This window comes from Monomorium pharaonis, chromosome 3, assembly GCF_013373865.1.
Source record: "Monomorium pharaonis isolate MP-MQ-018 chromosome 3, ASM1337386v2, whole genome shotgun sequence".
Lineage (NCBI taxonomy): Eukaryota > Metazoa > Arthropoda > Insecta > Hymenoptera > Formicidae > Monomorium > Monomorium pharaonis.
In genome coordinates, this window is record NC_050469.1 from 13,415,236 (window position 1) to 13,435,320 (window position 20,085).

Genomic DNA, 20,085 nt, shown 5'->3' on the forward strand with positions numbered 1-20,085 from the left:
TCGATGCGTCATACTGTACTTTAAAGTGACAGATAACTACATCTGAATTTGAATTCAAAATTACATTTTATTGTATCTCTTAGTGTGGACTAGCATATACCATATACACATTCAATAGCTCACTTATAGTTTATAACTTATAATACACTCACAAACATTGATAAAGACAGTCATGATATCTTGTAGCATGTTTCATGACTGGTGAAGCTACAGCGCAAGCTCTATATATATGTATGTATGTATGTATGTATGTATGTGTGTGTGTGTGTGTGTGCGCGCGCGCGTGCGCGCACGCATGTGTGTAAGATATTTTTATTTATTATGAATGGCTGGGTTTTCTCTCCCCTCAATTACTTATAGCAATTCCGATTGTGATTTTGAAATTTTTCTACCATTCACACTGACTTTGCACGATCATTTTTCATTTTGTAAGGCTCGATGATGCAAAACATGTTTTGTCATCAACGAAATATTTTATAAATCAGACACTATTTGCCAATTGCCCTCGTTAAAGAGAACGATCGCGATACAAATATCTTGCTAGAAAATTAATTGTACGACGAAACGTGCTCATTTCGACGCAAATTTAAATGTATGCTTATTTAAATTTATAAGCAAAACAAGTTCATAGATCTTCTCTCCTCGCATTTGTTCATATATAAAATGTAATTTACCAACAATCGTAGAAAATCTAAAAAAGAATATCAATAGGAAACAAATTTAGAGCAAAGAATATCAATAGATAATATCAAATAAACCTACATTTATTAATTTATGGTCATAAATACTTCAAAATAAGCCATATTTTAATAACTTACTTTTAAGTTATTAAGAGATAAAAGAAGTCCGTTTTTCTTAAATAAAATTTGAGTCAACGAACGATTTTATAATGACAATTTAATAGTATTACATTTCCTCTAACGAATATACAAGTAATGACCACGCAAGGCCAGATTGACAGTACAAGTTGCAGATATTATTAAAATGTGGCTAGACACATTCAGTCAGGGTGGCTTGCGATGGCTGAGTATTAACTTATGTATATATATATATATATATATACACATATTGGTTTTATATATATACATATATATATATATATATATACTTTTCTTTATATTTATATTTATATATTTATATATATATTCATCTTATTCTTAGCGTAATGACTAGATAAGTTTCAGCCACCCAATATATAACATCTTGTTTGATCCCATATATTATATTCATACCGCTCTGTGTTGCTTGTCGAATATATGGTTAAAATTTCTATGCCAAAATTCATTTGCTCTAACGTATATAGTCACGATTTATTCTAGACTCTGATGATTGCGGCAAAAGATAATACTTTCTGCATACTCTGCAATTTACATATTTGTCCGTTAATGAATGAAGGTCTCCGCAATGATATATCAGTTTCCCATGATATGCAATATCGTAATGTACTTCGCTACATCCTTCTCGATGAAGTAATAGAATTATCATATATTATACATATATTTTGTAACATTTCTCACGTGACTATCCTCACGAGGCTTTTTCTGTGCGCACCGTGTTTTACTTTCGCTTTTACATATCTCTAGGTATCATAAACGCAAAATTTTTATATACATATTCTTTTTACCACGCGCGCCTCACGGAGAATTATCCCGTAGGAAATATCGTATCTATGGCAAATCAAAGATCTTTGAAGATATAAATGTAACTGCAAAGCTAACTTAAATTTACAACAAAATCCATGTTCGTTATGTCGAAGCAGCGAAAGATGCCCATAATACATGTTTAATCTTCTTAGATTAAATACTAGTTTATTTGTTACAAAATTAGCATTTCTCATCATTTAGACAAGTTTATGTATGACTGTTTTTACAATACGTATTATATAATACTATGTGAACACAAATTCTATGACTTATACTGGGCTGTTTAAGAAAGAAGATTTCAAGACGTGAACAGCGTATTCATTATGCGAAAGATGTATAACTAATATCGAAAATCTAATCTTATTGTAGATGGAAACAATTCCGGCTTAGACAATGTCGAGAATGACTTCGAGAGTATATTGCTTCTATCTTCAAAAAGATAATTTTCTGAATATTTATTAGATATCTTTTACATAATATAATTAGTAAACGTACGAATGCTTTTTCTTTAAATGCTATACGTATCTGTTTGATGTCAGAAGATAAAGACAACACAAGTTTAACTTTTTGTAAATTAAGATAAGTCGATTCTAAAATGATATTCGCACATTCTCAGATAAAGTCTGAATAGTTTTCAGTTCATCAAAAATTATGCGTATTTCGCTATCGCGTCGTTACGTCTCACTATTCAATGTACTTTGGCATTGAAATTTTATCAGACGTCAGGAATCTCAAGGTTTGTCATCGCACTTCTTGATATTTGAAGCAGAGTAGCTCAAAGGTGAGAAATTCAGCAAAAATAGATAAAACTTAGATTATTATGGCATATAGTATTTATATAGAAGAGGACATTTTCTTTTTTTTCCAGTAGTACGACTGTAGAGAGTTCGAATTTTCCTGGAGTAATGAGTAATTTATATCTTATTGGGTTACACACAGAAGTGAATCAGTCTGTCATATTTTAGAAGAAACTTTCCATCGATGAAGAGTTACGAGAGAAGCTAGATTTCATTTTGTATGCCTGTACGCAGTGAAGCCACATTAAGTCGAGTACAATTTACATATTTTACATGTAAGTATTATACATAGTAAGTGAAGACTTACTGCAAGCTGATACGAATAAGGTGTCTGTAAGCCTTTTTTACTATTAGAACTATTAGGATTATTACTAGGACTATTTTTATGAACTAAATGCGCGAGAAACAAGTAATTAAAACAAACTTTATTCCGCAAGAAAATAGGTGTCGATTAAAAAGATTTTTTGAGCGTTTTCACACTAATCTTTCATAGAAAGAACGAGAAAAGATATTATTTTTCAAATTGAGATGCATGTTATTTTAGAATGGCGTGAGAAAATTGCGAAAGAGACGTGAACGTACCTAACTATTTAAAAAATTGTCAGTGTAACACTTTGACCAGCTCATATAATGAATTTTAAGTTAAAGATTCAATTAGAATTATAAGAATTCGATCAAGAAGTTAAATCTCTATTAAAACGATTGCGAAATTTATAAAATATTAAGAGAAGAAGAAAGAGCTAGAGGATGTGAAGTTGAAAAATTTAAAGACCTCTACTCTAAAGTGCCTTTAAATCGAGTGCAATCTTATGTCTATAAAATCTAAACTTTTAAATACACAGCCATTTCTCACATTTATCAATTCGTGATCGAAAAAGTGAAAGATTAATGTAATGTACGGGGAACAAGATGACTCGCAAGCTTATAATTGACTATCATTTACGAGAAACAAAAAATCGCGCGCGCGCGCGCGCGCACGCACGCACGCACACACACACACACACACACACACACACACACACACACACACACACACACACACACACGCATACTTTTTCTCAAAATGTACACCGACTTTAAATATTTATTAGGAAATTGTGCACTTACGAATGTCGCAATATTTGGTGTAAATAAAATTTAAAATCTTTTATTTGCCTATTTTCTCGTAAATGATAGTCATTTATAAAGCGTAATGAAAGCCTTTTAAATGTTGCTTCGAAAAATAATATCGCGTAGCGAGTGTGCTGCATTACGTTTTTATCTTTGATACAGATGAATATTATACCACAGAATAGCGTCGATAAAGCGATATGTCGGCATACATGATGGTTGAATTAACATTTTTGTTCATCAACATTTCCGTGTATTCGTTGACATGCACAATTTATTTATCTCTTACCGAAAGTCAGCTTAAAGTAACTTGCAAAACATATTAATCTACTCGTGAAAAAATCCCTCTCACGTATAGAATACATTACTGTGCTCTTCTATATAATTACTATGGCGTTATTTATCACGAGATTTACGCGTCCGAAGTTTACTACGGTAGATAGTAATTTTAGTACAAATTAATATATTTGGGCGTCGCGTCGCAAGTATTCGTCGGCCTTAAAGATAAAAAAGATTAAATAAACACTTTAGCTTAAAGTGTCTCCACGAGAGATAGAGGGAGATCCTTTTTATAAATATTACTACGTCATTAAACTACGTAATATACAGTTCCAGCCCTGCTCCAGCTGTTGGTAAAGAGCTTTGTGCTATTTATAATCATGTGCATCATTTGCATCACCTATCATCTTCCTTGGCGCGAATAATCTGATTCTCTGTAACATTGATTTGTGTATTGCGAACATAAAAATTTTTTTCTATCGTTTCACTAAACTTTTAATAAATCAGATGTCCAATTAATTACGATAATTTTTACACCGTTCGGGCAACAAATCAAATATCGGCACTGATTGGTATTGAAACAGTATCTTAAAATATCAGAAAACAATTTATGTTACAGAGACTCTCATTGATTAGTACTACACGTATATTTCTTACGATAATCGATAGTCATATAAATTATGCTTTAGTAGATATTTAATAACGTTTCTGCGTAACGTACCTATATACGTTTCATTTACTAAGCAGGAGCTGGTGAATGTATCGAATTGTCCCATAAGAATCGAAAACACAAAGCGATTTGCATAGAATAACCTGTACAGTAAAGGTAGCAGATAGTATGGTAGTGGATGGTGGATGTATTGTCTGTTCACTACGCATCAGCCAGGCAACTGAACGCTTTTTATATATACACCGGAGACTCCTGGCCGGTCAACAGCCTAAACATCGACGTAGGCATTGTTTTCATCAAAATCTAGAAAAGAAGGAAATATTTTCTTTCTTTTACACATAATTCTATTTTTGGATATTGCTCTATCAAATAAAAAGCACACAAAGCAAACACTAAAAGCTTAATATTTTACTTTTACGCGCTTACGTACCTCTCCCACTGACGTAGCCAGAAGGTTAACAATCTTTTCGTGCGGTACAGCAACAACACTCTGATTATTGATTTCAATTATCCTATGGCCCACCCGTACTCCGCCCCGCTCGGCGATACCACCTCTCAATAGACTACATATCACTCCATTCTGTACACTAAATCCTAACTGATATTTCGTGTCGGGTCTCTTGATTTTCACTTCGACTACAGGTGCACACGGTACGACAGTTAACTTGACGACTGTTTGATTTTTCGAGTTCTTTATGTAAGTCTGACACGTGGATAAAGGCAGGCCGACTAACGATACGCCGTTAATCGCTATTATCTGATCACCGATGTTAAGCTGACCGCAACGCGCGGCGGCACCGGCCGGCGCCAGATTCGCTATGACTACAGTTGGCAGCATCGAGCCCCATCCAGATTCAACGATCACAACGCCGAGGATCTCTCCCTTCGCCTTCGGTACCACTACCTGCAAGCAAGTAAGAGAATTTTTACTTCAATGCAATTACAAAGTGTGTCACGATATATAGTCTGATCTTGGAAACTGGGTTGAAATTAATTTTCAATTTTGAGAATTAACGAGATAAACAGAATATCTATTAATAGTTCCGATGAGTTCGACAAACTGACAAAAAAATATCTTTCTCATTAAAATGTGAGAAAAGATGATACAATCGCACCCCGAAGATTACCTCTTTCTGCATTTCTTTCTTTGCGAACATTTGCAGCTCGTCGCCGAATATCTCCTGCGAATTGAGCACCTCCTGATAATCCATTTCCTTAACGAAGCTATGATCCTCTATACCATTTGCCTTTAGGAACTCCATGTAAGCTACTTGGAATGCTTGTCCGATACTTTGTGCTATAAATTGAGCCTCCTCACTTTCGAAAACGTGGCATATCATCTTCGGGGTACGGTTAATTTTCGGTACTTCTTCCATTTCGTGCGGTACGAAGCGACGCCGTGCCATCAGCACCACCAGATCACCAATGTCCGCTATGTACGAAATCGTACGTAGAGCGTGATCCATCATGATCTCCTTCAGATCAGTGTTAAGAACCATGATCTTCTCCGTCGAAATGAAGAGATCTACCTCTGTGCTTGGTTGAGTGTCACCGTCCGGTGCCTGTACAAAGCACGACACACATCCTTTTTATAAAAATTGTTGCGTTACTACTTATAAATCATGTACAATTTGACATACAGAATATACGTACCAGCGCCTATCATAAGGAAGCAGCATGTGTGACAAAGTAGAGATAAATAAATAATTAATTATAAATATATGTAATACACACATCTATATATATATTATAAATATATGTATATAAATATGTATAGTACTAGTGTTTTAAACACATACGCTTAACTGCTAGTAAGATAAATAGATATAGTGCACGATAATGTAAAGTTGTATAAAGTTCAGCATAACTGTCAACGGCGCTATATCACAAACCTGAGAGTTTAATAGATAAAAGTCTCCTAACTTACAGACGTAACATTTAATTTGCTAGAGACTCGTTGCTATAATTTATGAAGGATGTGCATTGTACGCAGGTAATACGAGTTTCGTAACTGAAAGGTGCATATTACAGGAAATTGCTGTGGGTCTTGTGGCGGAGTAAAATAAAATTGTCAAGCCGGTAAGAAGGTTTGACCGACGTCAGTATTACATAAATCAATAGAGAGGGATGAAATGGTCGAACGACTGCTCTTGTAAGAGTCAAAGGGCAGTCGATCGGATTTAACAGACGAAGGGGGAGAGGGTTGTCTGGGATGAAGGGCAATGAGGGCGGACCTTTATTTTTGTCACAGCCTCCTCCACCATGTGGTTCTTAAGGCGCTTACGCCGTTTACGTCCCCCTTCCTCTTCCACCTCCACCGACCCGAGAAACTGTAGTCTGAAAACGGTTGTGGGCCCCAAGCAGCCACTGATCGGGGCCAGTTTCGGCTGGGCCCCAAGCGCTTGCGACTCGGACTGGCCCCCACCAGAAGCGCTTCCTATAAGTTCTTCGCTCGAGTCGCACTCGTCCTCCTCTAGGCTTCCTTGTGAGGCAATGCTGCAGCGACCATACCCATGCTGCCCCCCATAGTTTAAGAGTGTTGCCTGCATCGGCACTGGCCCATCATCCTTCCGTTATGTACGCGCCAAACAAACAAACAAACAAAGGCTCTGCTAGTCACATTGCCACGCACCACCAACTGAACGAGAGGCAAAAGAGCCAATGTTCATGAGTTCTTGAGTTGCTATACCAAATTACGGCTTTACTTTTCTCTTATGCACAGTGGTCATGCTTGTGTCCTCTGTCTATCGTAGGCCGGATCAAGTCATTCACACATATAAATGCATTAGTCCGGTAGCATACACTTCTGCACACGATGCGATCTTCATTATGCAATTTTGCCTTCGGACAAGCTCAAGGTGTCTGGAAGCTGTGTAACGTGCAAAGCATTACGTTTATGTTACAGAATGCCAACGGACGAGCACACACGCGAATCTGTTGCAATTGTAATTTAAAAATGTATTAATAACGACGCTGCATGTCTTTTGTTGTATGAATCTCTAGATGTTTAACCAGCAACTCAGAACTCGAAGCACGGTAAGGCTCTGTTATCGCGATTACTTAATCGAGTTTCTTCAATCTGCCAATTTTATCATCTCGGAAACGAACAATCAAAGAAATACAAGCAATTGGTCACACATAACATTATTATTTTTCGTAACAATTTTCGTAATTAATTTTGACGTGTTTTTTTATAAGCAAATATAAATATTTAAATGCAAGCGTAAATTCTTTTATTAGCGCTATTGAAAAGCATGAAATATATAAGCATGAGGTTTTTTTTTAATGTGGTTTATCAAAAAGAAATATATATCAACATTTAATATAATTAAACAAGATATTAATCAAGAAATTTTATTCGACTATCGAGATAAACTCTTCAATCCTGGTCTTAACATTCCTTGATTATCTTCACTGTTCTATATTAGAGCACAGCTTAGCAGCCTTGCAATTAAACAGATTATCATGCAGACACTATTAAAAGAATTGGTTGATATTACAATTCCTGCTCTTAATGCCGTAATTTTTGAAAAATAAATATTATTTTTACAATATTCAGTTATAAAAACACAATTTCTATCTTGAACCCTGACTAAGCAACTAAAGTATTCTTGCAACGACAAAAAACCGCAATTCTGGTCTACTCAATTATACATATAAGTAAGCTCTCGCTTCATGCGACAATAACGTACCATAAAAAAAATTTTGTAATTTATTCATATTCTTAAAAAATCAGATTGAACAAACAAATATAAGCGACTAATTATGTTCAATCTTGTAGGATACTGTCAGAAGTATCGTAGAATCGATATAATCAAATATCACTTTAAAGCTTGAAGTAAGATGAATTCTAAGAAATTTCTTAAAAATTTGCCTAAAACAGCCCGTCTGTTATATCGCAGATTTGTCTGTTGTTTCGCAGATTTGTTTTTCATGGTCCCAGTTTTTTCCTCTCTACCAGTTGTTGAATTTTTTTGCAAGAGACATAGTTGAGAACATAGTTATCAGGTAGACCAATATCTCCCGCGAGTTAATATGGATTTCGTGTGCGTAAAATTGATCAAGAATCTACAGGAAAGCGGACATAGCAAGCGGACAGCAGATATATAAACCAAATATTTGCAAAGAAAAAGAAAGAGAGAGAAAGAGAAACTGACAGACACACAGAAATCACATCAAAGTTACACTGAGAAGATGACAGTGTTCGGTGGTCAGGTGGTGGTGGTGTTGGTGATGTGAGGAAGGGGGGCGCTACACTGAAACATTCAGGCCTCTTTGCACAACGGCCAGTTCACAATTATATTTAGATTAATTATTAAATAGATAGAAATCAGCATTTAGAATCATCTCTCAGGCGATGGCAAGAAAAATCGCGTGGAAAAAACTGTTCATTGCCTGTTACAAGGTCACAGTTAGAGAAGAGATCTATCTAAATGCTGACGTTTGATTGTTTATGAGCAGAACCTAAGAGTAGAAGGAAAGAATTTTCTGTTTCAGTTTAATATCGACAGTTTCCTTGAAAGATTGATCGCTATCATAAACTAATAAAAACTAATAAGATAAGATAATACATTTCGTAGCTTGTTACTCAAAATATGAACTGTGTAAGCGGAAATACTATACACTCTAAACACGATCTGTACTATTTTCTATGCAGAATATTTTTGTTAACTATCTATCTTTTTATATATTTATCATGTTAAATAACTGAAATACAAACGAGTCTTAAGACGTGATTTGGACAGTACTCTTTCCTACAGAAAACTCTCAGGTTTAACTAATCACTTAAGATTCCAACATTTTAACCATTTGAGGTAAATTAATGCTCTTAAAATAATATATAAAACATTCAAATATGTTGTACTTGATAAAAAGATGCAAATCCCTTGCCATTGATAATATTTAACAGCGCTTATTTTGTAATTGTATCGAGAGGAAAATTGCAATTTTGAAGATCCTCAAAAAGTTAAAAATCTCAACATTGAAATACATTATTGCAGATGAGAATGTTGCACTGTTGTTCACTACAAATTAAGTAGCAAATTAAAATAGTATAAAGCATTCAGAGCATGCTGCTAGTTTCGTTATTATTATTCGTAGTTTAGTTCCTGAAACAATTTTATACTCTCTAACAGATTTTCTAACGCGTGTTTTCTATTTTTATTTTAACAATTATCGTTTTAACAAAAGTCAACAATTGGAACATTTAGTCGACGTGTAAACTCTAATTTGTTTTGTCTTTCTATATATATAATGTGTCTTTTAAACTTATATAGTGCTACTGATCTAAACAGAACACAACATATCATATATGTGGATGCATTATCTATCAAATATACCGCGATATGCTCACTTAATTAGTAGTTACTGCTCTTGAGAACAAAACATTCTAGGAAAATAATATATGTAGCTTTCAAGTGATTTACATCGCATTTAATAATTCACGTTGTACTCCATAATCTTTCTCGCTATCTGTGCACCAAAAGTGCTCCTTTTCTCAACTGTCAATTCATCTTAAGGACGAACATTTCAATGCACAGGTAACAAAAAATATTGTGTGCGACACATGCGGATCGACTATTGCCCATACGTACGGGACGCACTCGTCTTTGGCTCGTGCGTTTTCCCGCACTTACAGGCAATTAGCCGACTCATCGCACTTGCTGCACTTGCACAAATAACTATTTTCGATGCTTCGTAAAAATCTTTTGAAAGAAAAAAATGTTCTCATATACATGTTCCATTTGTATATGAGATATGTATATATATATATGTATACAGGGTGTTAATAAACCTTCGCATAATATTTATACCATCGTGTTGCCCACGAAAATCGAAGACGAAAAGCTCTCTAAATTTTTTCGATTCCATGCGTACAGTTCTTATAATTATTGTCGAAAAATAGTGAAATATTGCCAATGTACGCACGGCTATAACGGAAACACGAGTGCAGTGAGAAACAAGATAATCATCGTCGCTCGCCGCGAGGCGAGGAGAGCGCAAACAAAATTCATTGCTATTCACAACGTTGTTCGTAGCGATAAGCGATGGGGACTAAGGATGGTCGACGATAGCTCACAACTAAAATTTTTCACATAAATTTTTAAACTGTACTACATAAATTGCGAAGCTAAAAAAATTAAAAGTTGATTGAAAACATTAAGAGAATCATTTCATAGTATTTTTATTGATATACTTGAATTTTAAATCAATGAAGGCAAATAATTCGTTGGAAATCCGTTACAGTTTATGCTCTTTCGTCATTTTACAAGCTTATCAGAACTGTATGTAAAATTAATATATTTTGTTATTATCCTTATACTATCAGGTCACTTTACAGCTTTCGGAAGATGCGCCATAGTATTTTTAATGATAAACTACAGTTTTAAATTAATAAAACCGAATAATTCATTAAGTCTGCCGCATCCAATTTTTTCTCGCAATTTTCCAACTTTATCGATTAAATCCTGATAAGGAAAAAAGAAATTATGTTGCCGTACCAAAACTTTTTATACACATTATTGGCAATTGTATTGTCACAAATCATAAACGTAATATTTATAAAATGTAAGTAGACATTTTCACGAACAGCGGACTTTACAATTTGTGGACTTTATTCCAACGTGCAAAATTTCCAAAACAAATAGGAAACAATTAATTGTTCATGACTTATTTGCTTTTATTTCTTTAAACTTCCAGTATATTAATGAAATTAATATGACATATTCTTTGCTGTTAAATCGTCTACAAGTATAAAATATAAAATATAAAATATAAAATATTGGCTTTGCAATTTATGTAGTACAGTTTAAAAATTTATGTGAAAAATTTTAGTTATCGTCGACCATCCTTAGTCCCCATCGCTTATCGCTACGAACAACGTTGTGAATAGCAATGAATTTTGTTTGCGCTCTCCTCGCCTCGCGGCGAGCGACGATGATTGTCTTGTTTCTCACCGCACTCGTGTTTCCGTTATAACCGTGCGTACATTGGCAATATTTCACTATTTTCCGACAATAATTATAAGAACTGTACGCATGGAATCGAAAAAATTTAGAGAGCTTTTCGTCTTCGATTTTCGTGGGCAACACGATGATATAAATATTATGCGAAGGTTTATTAACACCCTGTATATATATATATATATATATATATATATATATATATACCTTATATATATATATATATATATATAAATTGTGCTTTTTATATACACATATTTGTATATAATAGTATATACACATCTTTCGCAACTGACGTATATAATAATAATGAGTTCAAAAGAAATAGTATATTTCTAAGATAACAATAAAGAAAAGTGCGTTTTCATATGTACCTTTATTCTAGAAACGGCTTCCTCCGCTTGACACATGCGGGTCGATTTTGTCGGCTGACCTTCGCATACCAATTGCGTAGATCCTAAGTATCTCGCGCGGAACAGGACACCTTCGATTAACACTGATGGATCATCCAACAAGTCTAAAAGAGACACAGACACGTACCACTTAGAATTTTTTATCCTATTCGTCTCATGATGCAGTGTGCCAAAGGCAGCAAAGTGCTCAGAGGAACACTGAGGCAATGTAACAGATGACATGATTATAGTATCCAATAATTGATTCTCTCGTTCCATGTTGTTTCGTGTAAGTTTTCAGTTAATGTTGAAGTCCTCATGTTATGTAACAATATAATTGATAATTAAAATTATAAAATTTTTGTCCTTATAATCTTGTTTGTTCTCGCGAGTAGATCACAACTAACATTTTTCATTTTTATTATTCAGAAATTATATCGTGTCTAATTTTGTTTAATTTGCGATACATATAAGCGCGAAAAATAATTGTACACGTGAAATGCACAGTCACATCACATTGAAAGATTATGACACTTATGAGACTCAATACTCCACTTATCAATATGAGTGAATATTAGTGAATACCTTATCAGGAAATACAAATAGAGAAATGTAAATATCTGAACATCTCAAATCTCTAAGCATGATTTACGACGACACATACGTACATACAATAAATTTAGAGATACCCCTTGATAAACATATCATGCGTATTAAAGTACTGTTACACACAAACAAGATAGAAACATTGGATTATCAAGAAATATTGGGTGCGTAAGTGTCTTGATAGGTTTAACAGATGTTGCAACCATTGTTTTTCTTAAATATTAAAAAGCGATCAAGCTCTTAACGTTGAATTCATTAATTTCTTTTGTCAAAATTCGTGAATATGTTTCACTAAATTGTGCACATTGTCATTATCAATATTAAGAGACCATCCAAAACATGGTTTGTTTTTTAGATTAAAATCACTTTATTTATTATAATTTTTGCAGACTATATTTCACAGGTTGGAATTGACACAATCCAAACACGTCACAAATGTTTTTTATGTTATTTTAAATATTTATTCCATTCCGAAATTCATACATTATTATTATTATTATTACACATACATGAAGCCTTCCTTGACTTATTTTCACTTTTATTAAAAAATATCATTTATTCAAATTTAGCCAATTTCTTTTCTAAATGATATCTTTGTCTTTTTGGTAATAGACCCCTTGAAAAGATCTGGGCAGCAATCATGTAACTTTTTCCTTAGGACGGAAATGTAAAAAGTGAAAAGTTTCATGTAACTATCTCTTTCTATTAATGTTGAATAGAAAGAGACAACTTGAAATTTTTCACTTTTCACGTTTCCGCCCTAGAGGAAAAATTACATGATCGAGACACAGATGGAAATCCAGATGATTATCTATATGTATGTAAATTTCCATGGATTTTAGATAGTTTTGTATGGATTTTCTATAGTTATCTATATGGAATCCGTACAAAAGCATCTAAAATCCATGGAAATCTACATACATGTAAATAACCATCTGGATTTTCATATGATCTTTTCAACGCAGAGTATATAGACGGCATTCCTTTTACCCACTTTTGTTCACGTTTTAAGCTCTTATAAGTATCGTTTCATCTTTATTATTTATCAAATAAGGATAAATAATAATTGCAAACACTGTTAGTAACAAAAGAAATGCAGTTGTAATATATATACAAGTCTGCCAATAGTGTAATACAGTGCTCGGAATTAGTTGCACATTTCGCCTCGATTCCTGAGGCACCGCCTGCTATGCCCCCACTACCGCTGTAGGCTCGACGGCCGAGCCGCCGAACGCGCGCGTGGCCTTGTGTCTCAGGAGCGTTCTACGATAGATATGCCTGGTCTATTCGCGTGATTAAAAAATTTTCTTGCGCTGTAAATAATTTTTTTATTTTTACAGACAATTAAAGTTATTAATATTATTTTTACGTTTATAAACATATTTGTATATACATATAATGAGCATAATATAACACAATGTAATAATTGCAATTTTGTCAATAGCTTTCCACATCACCCAGGAGGAAAAATATTATTAATAACTTTAATTGTCTGTAAAAATAAAAAAATTATTCACAGCGCAAGAGAATTTTTTAATCACGCGAATGGACCAGGCATATCTATCGTAGAACGCTCCTGAGACACAAGGCCACGCGCGCGATCGGCGGCTCGGCCGTCGAGCCTACAGCGGTAGTGGGGGCATAGCAGGCGGTGCCTCAGGAATCGAGGCGAAATGTGCAACTAATTCCGAGCACTGGCTGTAATAAAAATATAAATGTTGGTAACATTTTTTTTTCTATTGACAAACTTGTTAAAATCAAAATAATAAAAAATAGATGTTACCAACATATATTTTTTTGTATTATATGTTGTATGCCAGACTCGTTAATATTTATTTGTTTTTCTTCATTATTGGCATTAACATCCAATAAAAACCCATCAAAATTTTTGTATTTGTTCAATTTTATAATCGTCAAATATATTTTGTGTCATAAATAATATTAATTTTAAATTAATTTTTTAAATATTGATAATATTAATATAATAGTATATAATTTATTATAAAAAAATATATATATACATATAAAAGTGTTCCTGACCACGTGGGTCAATGCTCATAAAGAGGTAGATGAGATCGAGATAAACGCAAAAGTCTAATATTGTCTTGGGTTAGGTCCACCAATAATAGAGATATTAATTTTTCAAATTATGCGAATTAGAACGCGCCGAGGAAAAAGCTTGATTCGCTCGAGTCATAACACGGAAGAAAAAATCTATCGTGAATGTACGATAAGCTTTCATTAATTTACAATTATGTTCACAATTACGATAGAAATTAATTAGATTATTTGCAGATTACATACGTTAATATCTTAATTATTGGTGGACCTAACCCAAAACAATGAATATTGAACTTTTATGTTCATCTCGATTCCTTCTACCTTTTTACAAGCGTTGACCCACATGTTTTAGGACATCCTCTATATATATATATATGCATATTAAAGAGTACTGTACCTACCATAATAATTAAAAACAGATGTCGAATTTACATATCCGAGTAAGCAATAGAAAAAAATGTTGTATTAGCATCATAATATTAATAATACTCTGGTAAGCATTGTTAAGAAATATCAGAAAAACAATTGTAATGAGAATGCGATTATACCTTCTTTGTTTCTGCTCTTTTTCTTTCCCTCCTTATCCTGAAAAATAGAACAAACAATGCAATTTGCATGACAACACAGATAAAAATTTGACAAATATGCTCGCAATTAAATTTCATTAAATACGTAATCATATATGTAATCATATAAGCTGTAGGATGTGCTAACCATGCAGCAACTGCTATATAAGAAAGCTATTAAATATTAACATGTTTCTATATGCTAGAAATAATAATAATAATAACAATTATAATAGTATAGTAGTAATAATAATAGTAATAGTAGAATAGGCACTAAATGCTATCGCAATTTTATAATCCCTTTCTTAGCGAAGCAACATAGTATAACAACTACTTTATTTTATAAAGCAGAGAAAAAAATTATAAAATATTCTCAATTACATATTAATTTTTGGGATATAAATAGAGTCTAAACCAGAAAAAAATGTCATATACTATATAAATAATGCTTTAAATACTTATGTTTGTATGACATTTTTCTTGTTTTGGTCTCTAAATTCTTGAAGTACATATAATTAAAAATCATCCTATACAAAGCATTTCATTATCATTGCATATTCATGGATACGGAATAATTTAATATGCAATATTTTTGTAAATATAACATTAACAATGTTTCTGTTACAAATTAAAAATAAGCATAATAAGCGAAAGCCATAAAGGAAAACTAAATAAGATAAAAAAAAGTACCTTTTCTGTTTAAAAAAATCAGCTTAAACATGTTTGTGAATTATTTTTCAATAATAACAAAAGAAATATTTTATTTTTCTAATATTATTTTTTATCTTCTTTTCGTATAAAAACTCGTATATTAACAATTGTAAAAAACACTTCAATAATTATTAAATATATAAATGTATTATTATTAGAAAATACATTTGAATTAGTAGTTGATAATGAAAATTATATTTAAGCTGATTAATACATATCTCGTTTAGCAACAGAAGTATAGTACTGTCATGCACCAACGTGTGCTATTTTACCGCAAGCTCACTAGAAATATAGATAGCTATAGAATCACTAATAGTAAAACAGATTCCGTGGTATCATTTGAAAGGGCACCTTTTTCACCTTGTTGTTGGATTCCTTGAGGCTCTGAGGGGATGAGGGAGAATTTTTGACTGGGGTCTTCTGCGGACTCGATGTAGGTTGCGCGGGAGTGGTTACTTCGCACTCGTTAGAAGATGACGATTGTATAACAGACACTACAGGAGGAGGGGAGATCGAGGCAGACGTCGAGGGTATGGGCTCGGAAGGTGCTAGCGTTTCTATCGGGGCGACACTCAAAGTTTTGGGAGGGGTTTGCTTTGGAGTAGCGACTTTCGCATTCATTGGCGGTAACATAGTCCTAGTCTTAGGCTTCCTCCACCCCTGCATAACACCAAGACGATATTAGTAGAACACCGATACCATCGAATCGCACAGAGTACAGAGAAATGTAGATTATTCGTATCCTTTTTCCCCCTAAATTTAAACTTATTAGCACCGTCACGCTATATTACCTAACAGGAAGTTGTATAGGGAAACGTTTATACAATATTTTGTCAGTGCTATAACTTATTTAATTTAGTCTAAGTACGTTTGTTTAGAAAATAGGTTTTCGCCACGCTATAAACGGAATATTAAGCAACGAGTATATACTCACCTTATCGTCGTAAAATCCTTGGTCGTCCGTTCTCTGTTGTCCGAGCAACCGATCCGTTTCAAGATCGGTATCTGCCTCTTCCTCATCTGGACATTCTTCAATTTCCACGTCGGCTTCATCACCTATACGACGCGTATCCGATTCTTCGCTATTACTCTCCATACAGACTCCTCTCCGCCTGTCATCCATTATACTACATCTTAGTTAGATGCGTTTACACGCAACATAGAGGTATCCCAAAGGGTATCCCAAGCGTATATTCGATGTCGTAAGAGGGGAACATTCACGGTGGTAAGTGCCAAAATATCGAACAAATTTCAACAATTGGAATACCCTTAATGCGCATAAAACAAAACGTAAAATACCTTGGTATCCATATCGGACTGACGCTCGGTTCTGGTGGTTCTTCCGACGGCGATTTCACAGGTAGAGTTTTAGTCCTTTGCAGTGCCATTCTAATATCCTTAATAGCCGCTTCCACCTCGCCACAGTTTACATCCAAGGATACACTTTGTCGTCCTTGAGGTGCCGGCGGCGGTGGAGTACCCAGTGGATCCAGCCCATCGAGCTGCAGCTCGTTCGTGTCATAAGAATTTTCCTTCTTTGCGATAAACAAATCGGGAGACGTAGTCTTTAACGCGTGTAAAATATCTTTTGTTACATTTAGACTAACGTCCTTCCCAGAGTCATTTTCATTCGTGCCTAACATATCGTTACGAGTTCTCTGTATGATCTCCTTCTCTATCTCGTTTATTTGCCGTTTCATGAGCATCACAGTCGGATTATTGTTGTCAGTGTCGCTCGCGTGTCCACTAGACAGGCCGTCCTCTAACACCGGCATGCTAGTATATATTCTTAAGGAATCGGAATTATTTCCCAAGTCGCCGACCGATCCAAGAAGGCCACTTGCCGGCATTAATTCGTTATCCATCATCATGAGAGACACCTCACTGTCTAAGTCGCCGCAATTGCTATCGCAGTCGGTTGTTTCGGGGCTCAATGTAAAATTACGCGAGTGTCCCACTTGCAAACCAACCTCGGTCTCTCCAAGATCTTCACTGCTGCCAGTACCTACCGAAAGGTCCAGGAAGTTGTTTTCATGTTCACCTGTCTAAAAAAAAAAATAGGAAAAAACCAAGGGTCAATATTTACTTTATAATATCGTGTATGTGTGTGTGTGTTTAAAGCGTGAAAAACAGTCCTTCAAGCAACTATATGGTATAACTTAAAAACTGTATCTATAAATATATATATTTATATTTAGAATGTAAGTGACTACTAGAGATAATATAATTTCCAAACGCATTAATAACTTCAAAGTTGTTAAAAACAATATTTACATTAAAAATATTTTTGTTTAATGCAAATTTAATTTTACAACATAAATAAACATGATTAATCTTATGTGAAACTTATTAATAAAAGGGAAAACAAAACTAACTGTTTTAAAAAATTAATTGCAAATGTTTCTAGTTTTTATATATTATTATACTTACATTTTGTGGAAATTCCGCCCGTTGTTTCTTAGGAGATTCATGTACCATAACCTCCTCTGTCGCAGGTGGACCGCTGGCTAATCTCTGACCAACATATGCATTTCCACCTTGTCTTCGTAATTCATAATCGAGATCCTTGCAATAGTAAATAATTTTTTAATTATTTATACAAATTCACAAGCTCTTCATTTGTTTTTTTATTACGCATGTATATATTAAAAAAAAATCCACTTAGATTTTTCTTAAAAATCCTTACAAAATTTCTTACGTAATTCTAATTATGAACTTTCCTGTATGTCTATTCTAGATATATCCTTCAAAAGAAATGCAATCTCACGTAAACGAATACATTTATGCATTTTTTATATTTCAGCAAAAAAAACTCACCTGGAAAGGAAAGGATTCTATGTTGTTTTCCTTCTCTTTCGTCGGCGCTGGGCACTTGAAAAATTCTTCTAACACTTTCCGTGTTTCTGAAAATTCATACAGATAGTCGAAGGTGCTACCTCCCGGCGAGACAAGACTGCTTATGTTATCAGCAGGCAAAGTTGATGGCTTTAACGAGTCTTCCTCTTCCTCTTCGGCCTTTGGTGATGGAGATGATGTATTTATAGGCTGATCCTCGGTATTAATATTTTCTATCACAGTCTTGTCTACTACAATTTCGGCAGAAGTGTCTTCCTTCTTGAAATACAAGATACATTGCATGACAAAGTGACTAGAGACTGTTGAAGGATTCGATACAATTTCATAAACATTTCTTTACCTCATTGTGATTTGGTGTCGTTGGTAAGACTCTTTGCGGGAAACCAGGCCTTGGTGTCATGTACATTGACGGGGACGATAATAAGCTAGGAAGCTGCGTATTCTCACGAACTCCATAACGTCTCGGGCTGCCGGAATACTGTGCGATCGGTAACTCGCCAATTACTCTCGCAACTTTATGATTACGCTCTGGAGAAGGAGAATCTGCCTCGCAATCGCTCGCTGGTGTAACAACCTGCAAAGAAATGCAAACGACTCGTAGAAAGTTCCTCGCGATTACATACTGTATCCGTTACTGTGTCATTACTTTGAAGAATTCTGAAGTATTGCGATGATATGCCGTCGTGGGACTGGGGGTACTGCCGACGCTGGAGCTCGGTGGTTCCGGGGCGATACGACCTCTCTGCGAATCGTCGGTCTCCAGGTCCAGACTCGTCGTCATGACCTGGTTCGTATTGTTCGACGCCAGATCCAGCCGCAAGCCCTGCCAATTGTCGTCGATGTCGTCGAACACCACGACCTCGCCATCGCTGACAATAGCCATGCTCCTCGCGGGCGTGTTGTGATTCGACTGATAGTCTACGCAGCTCTTCGGTAGCCCATAGTCCAGGTCGGTAATACTTTTCGGTACCGTATACTCTACATTATTGCTATTCAGGATTGAATCGTAATTGATTATGCGATTGCTGCTGCGGTTGCTCTTGGGCGAGTCGTAGTCGAGAATGGACTTCGACGTGGCGTTACGTCGCACCGAGTGCACCTCAGAGGCGAACACGGTCTCCGTCACCTCTCGATTCGAGCGCTGCTTCCTCGACTCACCGCATCTGTGAAAGTACACGATATAATTTATAGAGGAACCGTTTAGCGGAACAACTGATCAAACGCAAAGCTCAATTACCGGCTGCGCAACTCCCATATGGTCTGCGAGCTGGGGGACTTGTTGTTCTTCTTAATCGACAGCTTATTATCGGTTGAAATGTCCTCGTTATTTATGGAATTCGACGCGGCCAGGAATCGCGACTTTCTAGCCGCCACCTTCCCTCGGCTCTGCGAGAATACCTCTCGGCCACCAGCGATTTCTATAATTCTGCAG

The 20,085-nt window shown here is 35.0% G+C and overlaps 1 protein-coding gene across 18 annotated transcripts in view; it reads right to left on the reverse strand.

Annotated features, from left to right (window-relative positions):
- Positions 1–52: 52 nt before the first annotated feature.
- The window catches only part of LOC105831729, a 48,412-nt gene continuing 28,379 nt past the window's right edge, over positions 53–20,085 (reverse strand). For 11 of the 18 annotated variants that reach the window (XM_012672087.3, XM_036284693.1, XM_036284699.1 and 8 more), the window contains 15 exons: positions 19,891–20,079; positions 19,300–19,816; positions 18,994–19,227; positions 18,615–18,911; positions 18,228–18,362; positions 17,097–17,842; positions 16,732–16,924; positions 16,149–16,457; positions 15,069–15,105; positions 11,836–11,978; positions 6,734–7,066; positions 6,153–6,158; positions 5,627–6,061; positions 4,930–5,403; positions 53–4,802 (listed from right to left, as the gene is read on the reverse strand). In XM_012672087.3, coding sequence (XP_012527541.1) covers positions 4,731–4,802; positions 4,930–5,403; positions 5,627–6,061; positions 6,153–6,158; positions 6,734–7,066; positions 11,836–11,978; positions 15,069–15,105; positions 16,149–16,457; positions 16,732–16,924; positions 17,097–17,842; positions 18,228–18,362; positions 18,615–18,911; positions 18,994–19,227; positions 19,300–19,816; positions 19,891–20,079 — 4,120 coding nt within the window. In that variant the 3' untranslated portion in view covers positions 53–4,730. The remainder of the gene's footprint in view (positions 4,803–4,929; positions 5,404–5,626; positions 6,062–6,152; positions 6,159–6,733; positions 7,067–11,835; positions 11,979–15,068; positions 15,106–16,148; positions 16,458–16,731; positions 16,925–17,096; positions 17,843–18,227; positions 18,363–18,614; positions 18,912–18,993; positions 19,228–19,299; positions 19,817–19,890; positions 20,080–20,085) is intronic. The other 7 variants (XM_036284689.1, XM_036284690.1, XM_036284691.1 and 4 more) reach the window with 7 other exon arrangements.